Source organism: Brachycentrus maculatus, unplaced genomic scaffold (genome assembly GCF_059751285.1).
Source record: "Brachycentrus maculatus isolate JH-2025_06_01 unplaced genomic scaffold, ASM5975128v1 h1tg000199l, whole genome shotgun sequence".
Classification (NCBI taxonomy): domain Eukaryota; kingdom Metazoa; phylum Arthropoda; class Insecta; order Trichoptera; family Brachycentridae; genus Brachycentrus; species Brachycentrus maculatus.
The window spans coordinates 3262530-3277025 of NW_028280950.1; the positions used below are offsets into that span (position 1 = coordinate 3262530).

General features: G+C 31.6%; 3 protein-coding genes across 4 annotated transcripts in view; 1 reads left to right on the forward strand and 2 right to left on the reverse strand.

The window, feature by feature from the left end:
* Positions 1 to 73: 73 nt before the first annotated feature.
* On the reverse strand, positions 74 to 2603 carry Chchd3 (Coiled-coil-helix-coiled-coil-helix domain containing 3). Its single transcript, XM_088263390.1, has 3 exons — positions 2379 to 2603; positions 2038 to 2274; positions 74 to 1371 (listed from the first exon to the last, which is right to left on the reverse strand). Exons 1-3 carry the CDS (start codon positions 2487 to 2489, stop codon positions 1255 to 1257), a joined length of 465 nt encoding a protein of 154 aa, XP_088119516.1. The 5' UTR covers positions 2490 to 2603; the 3' UTR covers positions 74 to 1254.
* Positions 2604 to 3911: 1308 nt separating this feature from the next.
* On the forward strand, positions 3912 to 6417 carry Xpac (DNA repair protein complementing XP-A cells homolog Xpac). Its single transcript, XM_088263514.1, has 3 exons — positions 3912 to 4129; positions 4312 to 4551; positions 5626 to 6417. Exons 1-3 carry the CDS (start codon positions 3999 to 4001, stop codon positions 6059 to 6061), a joined length of 807 nt encoding a protein of 268 aa, XP_088119640.1. The 5' UTR covers positions 3912 to 3998; the 3' UTR covers positions 6062 to 6417.
* A 1662-nt stretch (positions 6418 to 8079) lies between these two features.
* The window catches only part of Hmgcr (HMG coenzyme A reductase), an 85877-nt gene continuing 79460 nt past the window's right edge, over positions 8080 to 14496 (reverse strand). For both annotated transcript variants that reach the window (XM_088263511.1, XM_088263512.1), the window contains exons 10-13: positions 14323 to 14468; positions 13513 to 13689; positions 11168 to 11363; positions 8080 to 10897 (exon numbers count right to left, since the gene is read on the reverse strand). In XM_088263511.1, the coding sequence (XP_088119637.1) occupies positions 10804 to 10897; positions 11168 to 11363; positions 13513 to 13689; positions 14323 to 14468 (613 nt within the window). In that variant the 3' untranslated portion in view covers positions 8080 to 10803. The remainder of the gene's footprint in view (positions 10898 to 11167; positions 11364 to 13512; positions 13690 to 14322; positions 14469 to 14496) is intronic.

The following is a 14496-nucleotide window of genomic DNA, read 5'->3' on the forward strand; positions in this document are numbered from 1 at the left end:
AGGCTCACAGAAATAGTATAATATTAAAAAGCCGACACTTGTGAGTGTATGGGAATATTATTACATCAAAATATTTTTTTTTGCAACAAATAATAATATTATAATGTTATTTCTTGGTTGTGCAGTGTTCTCCATCCAATATGTCAGTGGTTTCCAATTATTTGTTCTCGAGTGCCCCTTCTAACCAAAATGATAAACAAAAAATTCAATGTTTTTTGACATTTATATCTTCATCCTCATTAATGGCAAAGAAATTATAATTATAATAATGAAAATGTAATTTATGTTCAATGAGAAAATTGTATTTTTTTATTTTGAGCTACTGACAGTATGGTTTTAGTTTTCATGGCTGAAAATTATGTCATACAAGATGATAGCAATTTTTAAATGGATTGCTAACATAACAAAACCAAAAACCTCTGTAAATGCTCAGGCTTTAGTATTTTATTATGATTATTTAATTTTTGTAGAGAATACATGTACATGGCTCATTGTTAAGCAGCAGTATCTTCTAATGAACCAAAAAAATTCCAAGTATTAAAGGATACATCTATAACATAGATTCTATATGGTTAAGATCAGTGTTTGTAAGCAATCTAATAAAAACTATTCTCATACAGCCAAGGAATTCAATACAAGTATGAATAATGACGACAGTAATGATAACCCAATACATATGTACAAAAGTTGTATTTACACGTCTTTTCCAAAATGCAAAAAACTTCGTGTCTTTGTGTTATTCATTGAATAAAATCACACTATAAGTAATAATTACGGGTACAAACGAATATTAGTAAAAAGTAAAAAAAAATATATATAACAATGAAATTGTATTGGAATCAAACAAATTTTATTGTTTTTACAGAATAAACCTTAAGATCATGCCCTCATTTTATTTATATTTCAAAACTATAACCTTGATATATTTTTTAAAAATAAATACACTCAAAAGAAATTACTTGGAAAACTTATAATTTCTTTTTATTGACTTTTCTGGCATGCTAGTTTATGGAACGTTAGTTTTCTTTACTAAACAATAATTTTATGTGAAAATTAAAAATACATAAGGTTTATGAATTTATTTAACAATTTGTATATATGTACATAAAGCACCAAAAAAAATCATATACCAATTTTTAATTAATTAATACACATTAATTTATCTAATTCTATGATCAGTTATAATTAAAAAAAAAAACAAAAGAGTTTAACAAAAAATATATTATGGAATCGGAACTATGCAATCTAAGGAACTTATGCGCCAGTTGCCATAACTTCAGATCGCTTGCTGGATACACAATCATTGAAATCATTCACATACTTTGCACAAAGGAGTGGTTGGGTTGAATTTTCGTTATAGCACTTGATAACCTGAAAAAAAAACAATAAAAATCATTATAAAAGGCAACTCGATGACATCTTCAGTTTTTTGTTTTTTTTGTTGTTGTTGTTTAAATCGGAGCTGAGAATGGTTCACTCTGGCCAGGTCTGCTTTATTCGCGACCATGATGATGCTGTTTTCTTGGTATAATTGTGTTCCTAGAGTTGGTTAAGAGAGTCTGCAGAATGAGAAATCAACAATCACTGACACCACCATGCATGTCTTGCTCAGTAGCCAGGGAGTTTTCAACAACCACCCATAGAAAAAATCAGACGTTATAGAACCTCCCATGTTTTCTGTTTATTTTTGTGTATTCCAAAAAAGTATTTTTGTGATTCAAGGATATTCTTTTTCATGAAGCTTTAATAACAAATCATACGAGTAGATAATGGATTTAGCTCTTCAATCTGTATAGTTAATTTTGATTTTCATATGTAAACCAGTAAAATTTTGAGGTTAAATAAATTTAATTATTTCGAAAACCACCGACAGGTTTACAAAATATCATTAGGGTATGGTAGTGTTGCTTGCGATTTATATGATTTTTTACAGCTCTTCGTCTGTCCCATCTAATAGCATCGAAGTGAAATCCTGATTTAAGTGTGAAACTTATTAGTTTTTCAGAGAACATATGGAGTAAAGCAAAGTGTATATACCATAGCTTTATATTCTAGGCAAGGTGGTAGCTTGCCGGTAACACATGAAGTCTGTGCCCGTTTGAACATCTGTGCAGTTTCAGTGACAGCTTTGTTATATTCAGATTCCATCTTTTCATTGATGGAATCATGAGTTTTTTTTAAAGCTTCTATTCTCTTCCTCCAGTAATCGTCAGCATTTTTGGCGTCGTAGTCCGATCTATAGTCCTTCTTAGGCGGTGGCAGCGCAATTTTGTTCTGGAAAAACAAAAATCGCTATGAAACCAAATAATGTGGAATATTGTGTTTAGAATATTTAGGTTTTAATTTATTTTGACATTATGTAATGAAAAGATTCAAACATTGACGTTTGCTGGTTCCGATTCTGTAATTCGCTTCATAGCAGCTTCCGAAACGTGAATTGGAGAATCATTATTGACACCTAATTTTCTAGTGCTCTGAGTTCCGCCCATTATAATAATTAAAAATTTATTTCAATAAACTAATTTCAAAAAAACATTTTCCGGCGAAAGAACTCAGATTTCTATTTTTTATCCAGAGATAACAAGATATTTTCTATCGTAACTGTTGGCAACAATGGCATAGAAAATGTACTATGATAAATACGGGGCCCGTTCAGGTGGATATCGACAGTCGCGAGAGAAATTGGCACAATAGAGTGATTACTGCACCATTTGTCGAGTAATAAACTATCAGGTCATCCTTATTCCTGATCCCAGCTTACAAACGAAATAGACACCATTTGTAAATACATAATAAATAGTGTGTAGATTGGTGTTGAACAAATGGGGAGTGTTGGGAGAGCGACTCTAAACAAGAAGTCTCCATATGACCGCTTTATGATCCCTTTATTAGTAATACGATGTCACCTCTCACATTTGTTAAACAAAAAAGTACATTAATTTATAAATTCATAAACATATTCTTTTTTGCAGTGACCCATCAAGCCACTTTATCTCCGTGGAGTTCCTTTTACGCACTTCTTTATTCAAATCTATTTTAATATAATATACACACAAAAAAGAAGAAAAAATAATAAAAATAAACTTTATTCTATCATGGTTCAGTACTAGAGGATTTACATATTTTTTACTAGTTTGTTGGACAATTATGATATCCATACACAATATTCCACTTACTAGAAGTGACTTGATATGGTTATATATAATTTTTTTAATATTCCTTGGATTATATATTTAACCAGGTATAATTTCGGCAAACATAAACCTATTTACAAATTTAAATAATTAAAATAATAATCTGATTTAAGTTATGTCAGATTACAGGCAGACCTCAACTTTTGCACATGATTGGTTTCTGAAAATGTGTGCGAAAGTTAAATGTTCGAAAGTAGAAGGATTGAAAAAAATTAAAAAAACACCAAGAATCGTACTTTAAAATTTGTTTTTAAAATAAATTATTAACATATGTATTTAATAAAAATTATATTTTCCTAATAAACTTGTCAAGTTGTTTTTTTCCTTTTTTATTTTCTTCTAAGAGAGTTCTGTAGGTAACATGAAGTACTATTATGGATCGCCCTACGCACTTGAAATATGCTTTCTCCATTGGGATCACATTCAATTCAGTACATACATAATACTTTTCACAGTACGGTCCTGGTTCATATACATTTCATAGTGTGAAAGGGAAACAAATCCACGGAAACAAAACATTTTTGCATTATAGCCAAAAAAGTTTTTTTAAATATGTGAAATAGCGAATTGTGCGAAAGTCGAATGTGCGAAAGTTGAGGTCCGCTGTGTACCTAATTTTCGAACGCGATTTATTAAAAATCGTTGTCAAATAGGTACCTCGCACAGTTCGGCTGTCGTTTATTTGCCTATGGTCCATTCTCGAATATTTCCATTTGTCTTTGGTTTTCTCCTGTCATTAAATCAAGTATTTAAACTTGATTTTATTTGAAAACCTCGTCGGGTCACAGCTAACTAAAGCATAAAATGGATACGGATGTTGAATTAAAAGAGGCTGGGGAGCTCTCAGCCGCGCAAAAAGCTAGAATCGAGAAGAACAGACTACAAGCGCTTATGCTGAGAGATGCCAAGCTCATTCCGCATCCTTCTGCCAAAATGTAGAATCCTTTATTATTATGAAATTATATTAACTTCCCTACTTATTGAAAGTAATATAATTGGTTTTTCCACAAATATTGAATTTTTTAATAATGTGTTCACAGCTTCTAATGTTGTTTAGTTTTACGTTCTACGTTTTTAAATGTGTTGCAGTTTTATATGAAAAGTATTTATTTTCCAGAGAGACTGATAGTGTACAGCAAACCATTATTAAAGTACAAGGAACAAAGTTTATTGATAGTGGGGGAGGATTTTTAATTGAGGAAAGTCCGGCAGTGCCATTAGTCCAGCCTAAAATAACAAAAAAATTGCCTCCGATCATTGATGATTCTGAACGACCCACCTGTATTGAATGCAATGAGGTTTTTTGTACCTCATATTTATTTGAAACCTTTGATTACAAGGCCTGTGATAAGTGCAGGTAACCAAATGTTTTGTTAATTTCTTAGTTATTTATTGTGTATATATTTAGGGGTCTTTTTTAACATTCTTTTCTCTATGTATCGGGTATTATTTCTTTTGCTTCATCCGCCATTGAATGGAAAAAATGGAGTCGTCAATTTCCGTAGCCGAGGAACTACCGATAAAGAGGAAGTTTTTTATAAGTGACCCGAACATGAGCTAGGAAGGGGAGAATTTACCGCCTCAAAAATTACCTTGAGAAAAATTTTAGACTGTGGTATCTTTATCTCATCCCATGGAGTAGAATCTATCTTTTTTTTAAATTCAATAATGTATGGAGTAGAAGATCAATGAATAAAATTTGGTTCATATCAAAGTTGTTTTAACATTATTGTACTAAGGTTCTGGTTGAAGCTATAAACTAGAATAGGTACTAACCAGCCCATCCCATTTCAGTAAAAATAGTGATGGTTGCTAAAATTAAACCTTTTATTGACGCTTTAACCCTAGTTTACTAAACTATTCTATGAGTGACGTTACTAAGCATTCGTAAAAAATATGACAAAAATAAAACGGTAATAAATAAGATAATCAAAATCATTTATTATTTTAGATTTCATAGTAAATAGTAGTATTCTTTGAGTTTAAGAGATCGCGTAGTAAAAAAAATTAAAGGTAAATTAGAAAGGCACTGTGAAGCAGGGGGCGCGGGAATGACGTGAACATAATTTTTTTTCCAGGAATCGTCATCTTGCAGTTGTAATTTTTATGAAATATTAGTATTCTAGGGTTAAATATGTAATTGTTTTAAAATAAATATAAAAAAAATAGAATCGAGGCTCCAAAAATAGTTTATATAAAGTATCAATATATAAACTATTTTTCAAAGTTTATTGAAGAGTAAACTTTGAAAGCCGTACATTTTTAAAAATATGTATTGTATTTGCGAACCAAGTTCAATTTATACACCTATTTAATTTGAATAATGTATTTCAGAAAAATCATCAACTTTATTTTGGTGAATGTATTTTTATAAACATCAGACCTGTCAAAGTTATCGGAAAAAACAAATCTTTTTATACATTTGTTACAGAGACAACGAAGATAAACATTCGCTTATAACAAGAACTGAGGCAAAAACTGAATACTTGTTAAAAGATTGCGATTTAGATAGTAGGGAACCCATATTGAAATGCATTTTACGGAAAAATCCACACAACAGTCGCTGGGGGTCGATGAAACTGTATCTTCATATACAAGTAGAGGAGAGAGCCTTGCAAGTGTGGGGCACTCAGGAAGCGCTTCTGGAAGAAAAAGAACAACGAATGGAGAAAAGAGACGTCTCGAAATCTAAAAAGTACTCCAAACAGTTGAAAGAGCTGCGGATGAACGTAAGAAGCAGTTTGTATGTTAAAACTAAATCTGCACACATTCACAGCTACGGAGATGAAAGTTATAATGAGGAAAATGATATCTATAGTCACACATGTACTATTTGTGGATATGTTGAGGAATTTGAAAAGATGTAGAGAAATTTAATTTTGATCGTACCGAAATTTGAATTCACATGATACTCTTTAAAATGAAAATCTTGGGTCGGTTGACAAACCTTTATTTTAGATATCTTTACTAGGAATTTTTGGTAACTTTTTGCAGTCTAATAACACCAGGAAAGACGGAATACGTGGTGATACTGTTATCACTGTAAAAGTGTTCTGATATTTTAGATCTAATACTTTTTTATGTTTTATTTTTCTATTTATCTGATTGGTGATCCCAATGTATTTTAGCTTTATTTTAGTATTTAATTTTTTTTTATATATTTACATTTTTTAAGGTTATTATTTTTACAGTACCAATATTTTATTAAATAAGTTAATCAAAAGATTTTTCTATTTACTATTCATACCAACCCGTTTGCACCAAAATATTAAAAAAAAAATAGTGCATTTAAAAAGTCTGAAAATATGTTTAATTACAAAATGACAAACTGTAAATGGAGTTCTCTAAAAATAGCAATGATTATTAACCCTCGGCTTTCTTGATGGTACCTGATTCGCCTATTGATGTTTATTGTCCTCATTTCTTGATAACATGGGGTTATTCATTATAACCTTTTCGAGTTTCTTTACGAGTCGTGCTGAACTGTCATGGTAATTTCGTTCAGTATTCTTTGACATTTCATCATGGAAAAACTTACACCGCAACAACGTTTACAAATTGATCAATTTTAAAATCTGCTATTTTCAACAAAAATTTTGTTCAGTGATGAGGCCCATTTCTGGCTCAATGGCTACGTCAATAAAAATTGCCACATTTGGGATGATGTGCAACCCGAAGAGACTCAAGAATTTTCATTCATCAATTAAAAATTATAGTTTGTTGCGGTTTATAGGGCAGTGAAACCATCGGTCTTTTTTTTTTAAACGACGCTGGCAAAGTTACTTTAAATGGTGCTCGCTATCACGCCATGATAGCAGATTATTTGCTGCCTCAAATTGAAGCCCGAGATGTCGACAAAATTTGGTTCCAATATGACACTGCTACTTGCCACACAGCCCGTGAAACAATAGCTCTATTGAGAGATCGATTCGGTGAGAAGTTAATTTCACATTTTGGACCAGTGAATTAGCTGCCTAGACTTTGTGATATCAATATTACTCTTATTTGAAGAATAATCATAAAGCATTAAATTGTATAAAAATATTAACCTTTTAAACGCGTTAACTTTGTTCCTAAGAGACGCCCGTGCGCGGCGGTATTTCGCCGTTTTTTAAATGATTACTTTTATCATGTATTTAGTTAAGAAACGATTTATTTTCCTAAACAAAAACGTTCAATGGGATTCATTGTGCCTTTTTGGTACTCTATAATACACGTGTGTCACATTATTCTTGAAATATATCGTAATATAAACAAATTAGATCGTAACATAAACAAATCAAAGCACGCATCGTGTGTCACTCTTACCCACTGGCGATGCGTAGCGTCGAGAGTGAGACAGATATAGGGCATGATTATGGCGCGGACTAATTACCGACCGCAAGAAAAATCAGGGATCTGTTGTTTTATTTATCCTTGTGATGTTACAAATTATTAGTCAGATATTTCAACAGATGTCATAAGGCCGAGGATTGACGTATTATTTTATCCAAAGTTCCACACCATGAAAAAATCCCTCCAAGTTGAACTGAGGTTCGAAACTTGGAGCAAAGTGAAAACACAAACGCTTATGTCAGCCGCGTATGGGGCATGTCTTGTAAAAACACAAACGGTTATGCGAGCCGCGTGGATCCGGTTAAAGGAGCATAGATACCTTTTACACAAATAACATATTTATTATGATTTCTTTTGAAGTTAACAATAAATGATATTTTTTCTTGTCTTTTTGACAACAGCTTTAGCTTCTACTCTTTTGCTGCTACAGTATGTGAGTCCATCTCTTCTATGTATTGAAGGGCATAAAACTTATATATGTCATGTTCTTCCTTCCAGACCATAAAGTAATAAAAGAACAGATGATACGCTAATAAAAAAATATAACAATAAACATAAATTATACTTTTGAGATTTTTTTACAAAATTAGAAAAAATTAAATATTCTAAAAAAAGAGCTGTCCTAGTACCAGTGTGGTACTAAGTTTGCGGTACTACTTCAGTATATGCAGAATGAACTCAACTCAGATGCACTCAAAGGTATTTCTGCTGTGAATAGTGAAGTAGATGATCTGTTTTTTTTTAGATGGCCCGAGGCCGTAGATCCCTACATCTGTAATTCATTAGCCATTGTTAATAAAAAAATATACAAATATAATAAAACAATAGCTGTAAGTGTAACTGGGCCATAAAGCATTTATTAACAGTAATATTTACACATAATTAAGAGTAAAAAAGTTTTAAAAATATCAAGGTATTTTAGAAAGAAAACCAAAAAATATTATGCTTCTAAAATATGTTTATTCTAAAAATTTGGTAGAACGTAAGAAGCATAATTTAATTGATGTTCTAACATATAAAAAAAGCATTCATGTATGTACATACAAACATTTTATTAATGAAATGTGCTGCCATCTGATGATAAAGATGATAGCAGAAAAGTAAATTTTAATGTCTTTTATCAAGTGTCAATGGAATTTGCAAGTTATCTTAAAAACAACAAAAAAATAGTGATTGCATTAATAAATATTTTTTATTTAAAATTATATATACATTATAAATTATTATGCATTTCCGTTTCACACTTTGGTCAGAAACAAACAAAAACAGCCACATCAGCCGGGCTAGATCTAGAGCCCCCTCACTTATTGAAAAAGGGACAGGAACATGCAAATTTGTGAATTGATATGTGTTCATACTCCATCCCTTGCAAATGTAGGGGCGCGTGTACTAATTAAAACTATCTAGTTCCAGCACTGCACTCCATCTACAATGGAGGAGTGATAGCTAACTGCAATTCTCTTATCAGAGAATATGTCTAATATTCATTTAAAGAAAACAATAAATTTCTCTACAGCGAACAACTCATTCCACTAAGCCGATAAGCCAGAGCTAAACGTACAATCTGTGTTTACCTTTTTAACTTTTCCATTTTGATCTGATTAAAATTACAATTTATTGCACTTTGATTCTAGGTTCTATCCCTTTATTGTGAATTTAAAAAATATACCTATTATGCCTGATTAACTTCGTCAATAGCAGATTGATGATAAAATAGTTTCATGAAAAAAGAAACAAATACCCTGTAAGGTTTAAAAATAAGAAGTTCATTCCATAAGTAACCACTCACACTTAAAACTTTAATTCAGATTAAAGATTTTTGGTTCAGTAAAATATTCCGCAAATGATACACATTATATAAATATCAGAAGGTTCTGATCAAAAGGAGAAATATTTATAATGGCATAGAGAAGATATCTCGCAGATGCAAATGTATGAAATCTAAAACTAGTCTAAAAAAATATTTAGAAAAGGATAACAACAGATCTAGAAGGAAAATAGATGATATATACTTTGTTGATTTAGCAACATTATAACTAAAAATTAAACACATCCATATGGGATTATGGGAATTTATTTTGAAAACTACTAAAGCTTTAGGAGGTTCGGCTTTGATTCTTGCAAAATTAAAATCCTACACACCAATATAAATAAAGACAAAATAATTGATAATTTAGAAAATCTAAAGAAAAAAAAAATAAGCTTCAAAATACCTCACCCCTGGTTTCAATATTTCCATGATTAAATCCCCACTATTCTAACTTATATTTTCTAATTACAGCATCACCTATGTCATCAGTCCCTAACTATTGTATTTATAGGTTCATATTTACATTCATATATTTACGCCCATCTGTGCCCTTCAAACATATAGCAGTGTTCAAAATAAAACCCATAAGCACATTATTTGTTTTTAAATTTATACAATATTTGGTCAAATACACAGATGTGATGATTTAATACTATTATTAAGACAATACATATATGTAGCTATCTAGATCCAATATTTTCTTTGATAAAAATGGTATATCTTTTATGCACTTTGACAAACTTATCCATAAAATGATAAAAATGAAACTAACTGCTTTTTAATACATGAATGGAATTTTTTCCATTGTCGAAACCATTTTTGCGAAAAAATGGTAATGGTGTCATTAATTCTACTAGTTCGTTTAAGTATAAGCATGATTTGTTATGGTTACACAAATAAATGAAGGAAGAATCTGTATATGTATGAAGTCTTTAAGGTAATTTGCTTATTGGGTTCCCCCATTTTTCCATTATCGTGAATACTCATGCACAAATCATGTTATTTTGAATATTGGACCAGCTAGTATTCCAAGACTGCTTAAGATCTGTGTATACTATGCAATAAATAAAGAAAATTTAAAAAAAAACTCTTTGAATGTGAAAATGTTTGGTCAATCTCTTAAGTTGATTGAATGAAAGTAATTATTCTAAAAACATTAATATCAATTAAGTACCGTAATTAACAATAACATAAAGAAACACATGCAAAGTCCTTATTTCTTTCACTTGAGTGGCATCGTTCACTCACTGGTAAGTATTATTACTATATAAGTATTTTCACGTGGAAGACTTTGATTATATTTTCATCTAAAAAATCAATAATCATCAAGTCCACCAGTAGAAACTATAAAGATTACACAATTGTCCCATATTTGAGGTAAAGTTCTGTTGCAAATTATTATGCAAATATAATAGATGCAATATTTAGTATCCAATGGCACACGTGATGGTGACAAGTGGTGGATCACGTGTGAAATGGAGGCGCCAGGGACATCTTTCTGTGGGCAGCACCACTCGCACGAGCTGGAGATGATGTGCTGCTGATGGCCGCAGATGACCTGGTGAAATATTTAAGGTCAATAATATCCAAATCCTTTGGTATGATGTTATCCACACAAAAAAAGTTTTTTAGCATACCACATAAATATTCAATTTGTCTGATATTCTTATATCGTAATATTAATTCACAATACAATTTGGTTGTTTTTTTATGATGGACATTAATAACTTGACAGTTTAATTGACAATAACTTGATTATATTTTGATGAAATATGTATCTATGGGTTCAAAAACATCCCACTACATAGTAGTGTATTATGATAGTTACCTGTTATGTCGCATGTGACTGCGAACAAGATCACTATTTACTAGAGCGGCCATGAGGCTGAGCTCGCCTGCCAGCACCGTGGCGCAGATGAGGCGTGCCAGCTGCATGCTGTTCTGTGCTGGGCTTGTGGCGTGTGCTCCCCGCACCCCCATCATGTCCAAGCACGCACTCTGCCCGGGCAAGATAGTGCCCCCACCTGAATTGACAAAAAAAATCTCTTGGTTTTCTTTACGATATTTACAGTTTTGCATATTTGTACACGACATAATCTATTAAATTTGTTTCAATGAAAATAAAATTTTACAAATTTATTTGATTAAACAAAGTTAATTTGCTCGGTAATGCTACTTTACAGATGACCAAAATAAATAATAAAAAAGATATTTACATTTTTCAATAGTACTGTAAATTTGGCTTTTCTTGAGGTAGTTAGTAAAGCAATATCGCCTATAATATGTATACTGTTCAAAACATTAGGTAAGGATTAAAAATAACACAAAGTAATAATAGATACAGGGTCATTCATTTTTCGGACGCACACAGCGATACATTTACGTATACATTTTTTATGAAAATTTCATTTCATTATAAAGTTTGGACTTTGCCATTAAGTGTGAAAAACAATATCATTCAAATGGCACCTCAGGAAGATTCCATGCATGCGATTCTATTGAGGTAATTTTTAACCACTTTTTTGTACATTTCGGGCGGTATTTCGGCCATAACTTGAGTAATGTTGGTTTTGAATGCGTCTAGAGCTGGGGGATTATTCGCATAAATACGGTCTTTTGGGTAGCTTCACAGAAAAAATTCAAACCGTGTCAAATCGCATGATCTTGGTGGCCAATAGACGTTGCCAAAATGTGAAATTACGCGACCAGGAAACTTTTCACGCAATAAAGCCATAATTGGTTGTGTTGTGCGGCTTGTTGCCCCGTTTTGTTGAAACCACATATCGTCCAAGTCATGATCTTCAATCACCGGCTAAAATAATAGATTATTATACGACCATATTGCTCCGAATGGACTATAACCGTCTGCCCATTGGCATCTTCGAAAAATACGGGCCAATGACACCTTTCGACCATAGAGCACACCAAACATCAGTAATGACATCACGACAGTCTTACGACATCAGTAATGCTTCCACTCTCTTCAAAAATCTTTACAATTTTACCGATTGTTTGCATAGTTGGTCGTTTATGACGACCATAATCAGCGCGTATAATGCGCGAAAAGTGGCTACGTTTGAATCACCACTTTTGGTTCATTTGTTGAGCGATGCATTATCGTAAATGGCAAACATTTTTAACTGATATTACGACACTTCAGATAACAGTTGAGTTTGACAGGCTTCAAATGCCAGCGCTTTCAACTTGAAACCACGAAATGAATGACCCTGTATTACGACCCAGAAAAATTCCATCAGTTTTCCAATTCAGATAGCTGATTTGAACTATACTCTTCTTTTGGTTAAAATCTACTTAACATTGGTTAATTTTCCCTAATATATTGCGAATAATATTTGAACACGTCAGTATGTAAATTTGTATTAGTACAGGAAATATTCATGACATTATGCAAAAAAAAGTGGGGCCTCAGTGTAAATCAATAATTTCTTTATTACGGATTTTTCCTTATTCCTAATAACGGATTCGTGAACTTGAACACTATCTGTGAAACTCTTCTATTAGTGAATACATCAATAAAATATAATTTCCACAATTTGATACCTATTTCTAATAATGACCCGCTTAGGCTCACAGAAATAGTATTAAATTGAAGTATTTTTATAAAATAATAAAAACACAAATATTTTTCTTTTTTTTTTAAAAAAAAAAATTCAAAAAGCATTTACATTTCAACAAATTGACAAACAAAATAAACATGAAAAAATAGTTAAGTACATTTAAAAAGTATTTTTTCGCAATGTTAATCATATGGGACCATAGCGTAGATGGGTAGATATTCAACTGCGATACTGATATCGCGGGTTAAATATCCGTCAATTGAAAAAATGAATTCAACCAATATTTATTTTCATATTCTCAATATTATTAATATTTAAAGCATTTACTTTGTGGTTAGTCATTTTTAATTATTTATTTTTTTACAAAAATGTTAATAAAATTAGTATATAACCACTCACCGAGATTTTTACGTCTACCGGTTTTTTCATTTATTTTCATTTATTTTCAATTGATCTAGATGTTTATGATATATTTATCATATCTAACATCCTTATCCTCACCGTTAGGACGGTGAAAAAGCAGAAAAAGCCTCTTAAATAAAAGGGTTTGCGGGATACTCCTTAATAAAATATATTTTGAAATATATTATCTTACCAACAGTGCCAACTTCTAAAGATGGCATGGTACAGGTCATATACAGATCCAAGCCATCATCCCCGGTGGTTTCCATACTAGTGCTGCAGTTACTACTGGTCACATTCTGCGCCGGATCCTGACCGGTAGCGATGAAAATTGCAGTCACCATATTTGCGGCGTGAGCATTGTTACCGCCTGAAAATGTTTACACCAGAAATAATTATCTAAATCAATAAGATATTAGCATTTATTTAAATATATATGCTAATTTAGCTATATTGAATAACTATTTCGATATGGAATGTTGTTTTATAATTCAATTCTTTTGGCAGCATTTTCAATCTCAAAGCCTACATCATCAGAATACAGTAGCATCAATAATAAAAAAGAACCCCAATTATAAAATGTAAAAAAATACTTTTGTTATTATATTTATCATTCTATTTAAAAAGGCATTGACAACAGCCAGCGGCCATGTTTGGTTCAACTCTTTACTGCTTTAGGTTCAAGAAATATACTGCTCAGGAAAGGGAGAGGGGAGGATAAATGGTCGCAGTAGCGGTATACCAAATATGCCTTTGGGAATTTAGCTCCAGACTAGGAAAGCTTGCTCATGCCCGATTTCAAGTATTTATTTATTTTTTCAAATATTCATAATGTTCAATTTTTTCAGTTGTGTTTTCACAAACAAATTCAATGAATATATTGTTTTGGGATGAACTATGAGAGGGAATATAAATATATATTTTTAAAGATTACTGATACACAAATTAGATTTTGATAAATATATATTATGTACATAGGGTAATATGAGACAAGTTAACTTACCGATTGTTCCCGCCAGAGCAGATCCAGACAGATTTTTCAGTTTATTGCATCTAACTAAAGTTTTGGCATCAGTTTTAAATATATTTCTCAAGGTTTCTCCTTTAATGACTGTTTCACATACGACTCTTTTACCTCGTCCTTTTATCCTGAAAATGGCGATCACAAAAATTACAG

Excerpts from the sequence above, each read along its gene's own strand:
- Xpac (XM_088263514.1), top strand. The coding sequence starts at position 3,999 with ATGGATACGGATGTTGAATTAAAAGAGGCTGGGGAGCTCTCAGCCGCG. Across the intron at positions 4,130-4,311 it reads CCGCATCCTTCTGCCAAAAT|AGAGACTGATAGTGTACAGC; the intron begins GTAGAATCCTTT and ends TTTATTTTCCAG. Across the intron at positions 4,552-5,625 it reads AAGGCCTGTGATAAGTGCAG|AGACAACGAAGATAAACATT; the intron begins GTAACCAAATGT and ends CATTTGTTACAG.
- Chchd3 (XM_088263390.1), bottom strand. The coding sequence starts at position 2,489 with ATGGGCGGAACTCAGAGCACTAGAAAATTAGGTGTCAATAATGATTCT. Across the intron at positions 2,275-2,378 it reads CGGAACCAGCAAACGTCAAT|AACAAAATTGCGCTGCCACC; the intron begins GTTTGAATCTTT and ends TTGTTTTTCCAG. Across the intron at positions 1,372-2,037 it reads GCCTAGAATATAAAGCTATG|GTTATCAAGTGCTATAACGA; the intron begins GTATATACACTT and ends TTTTTTTTTCAG.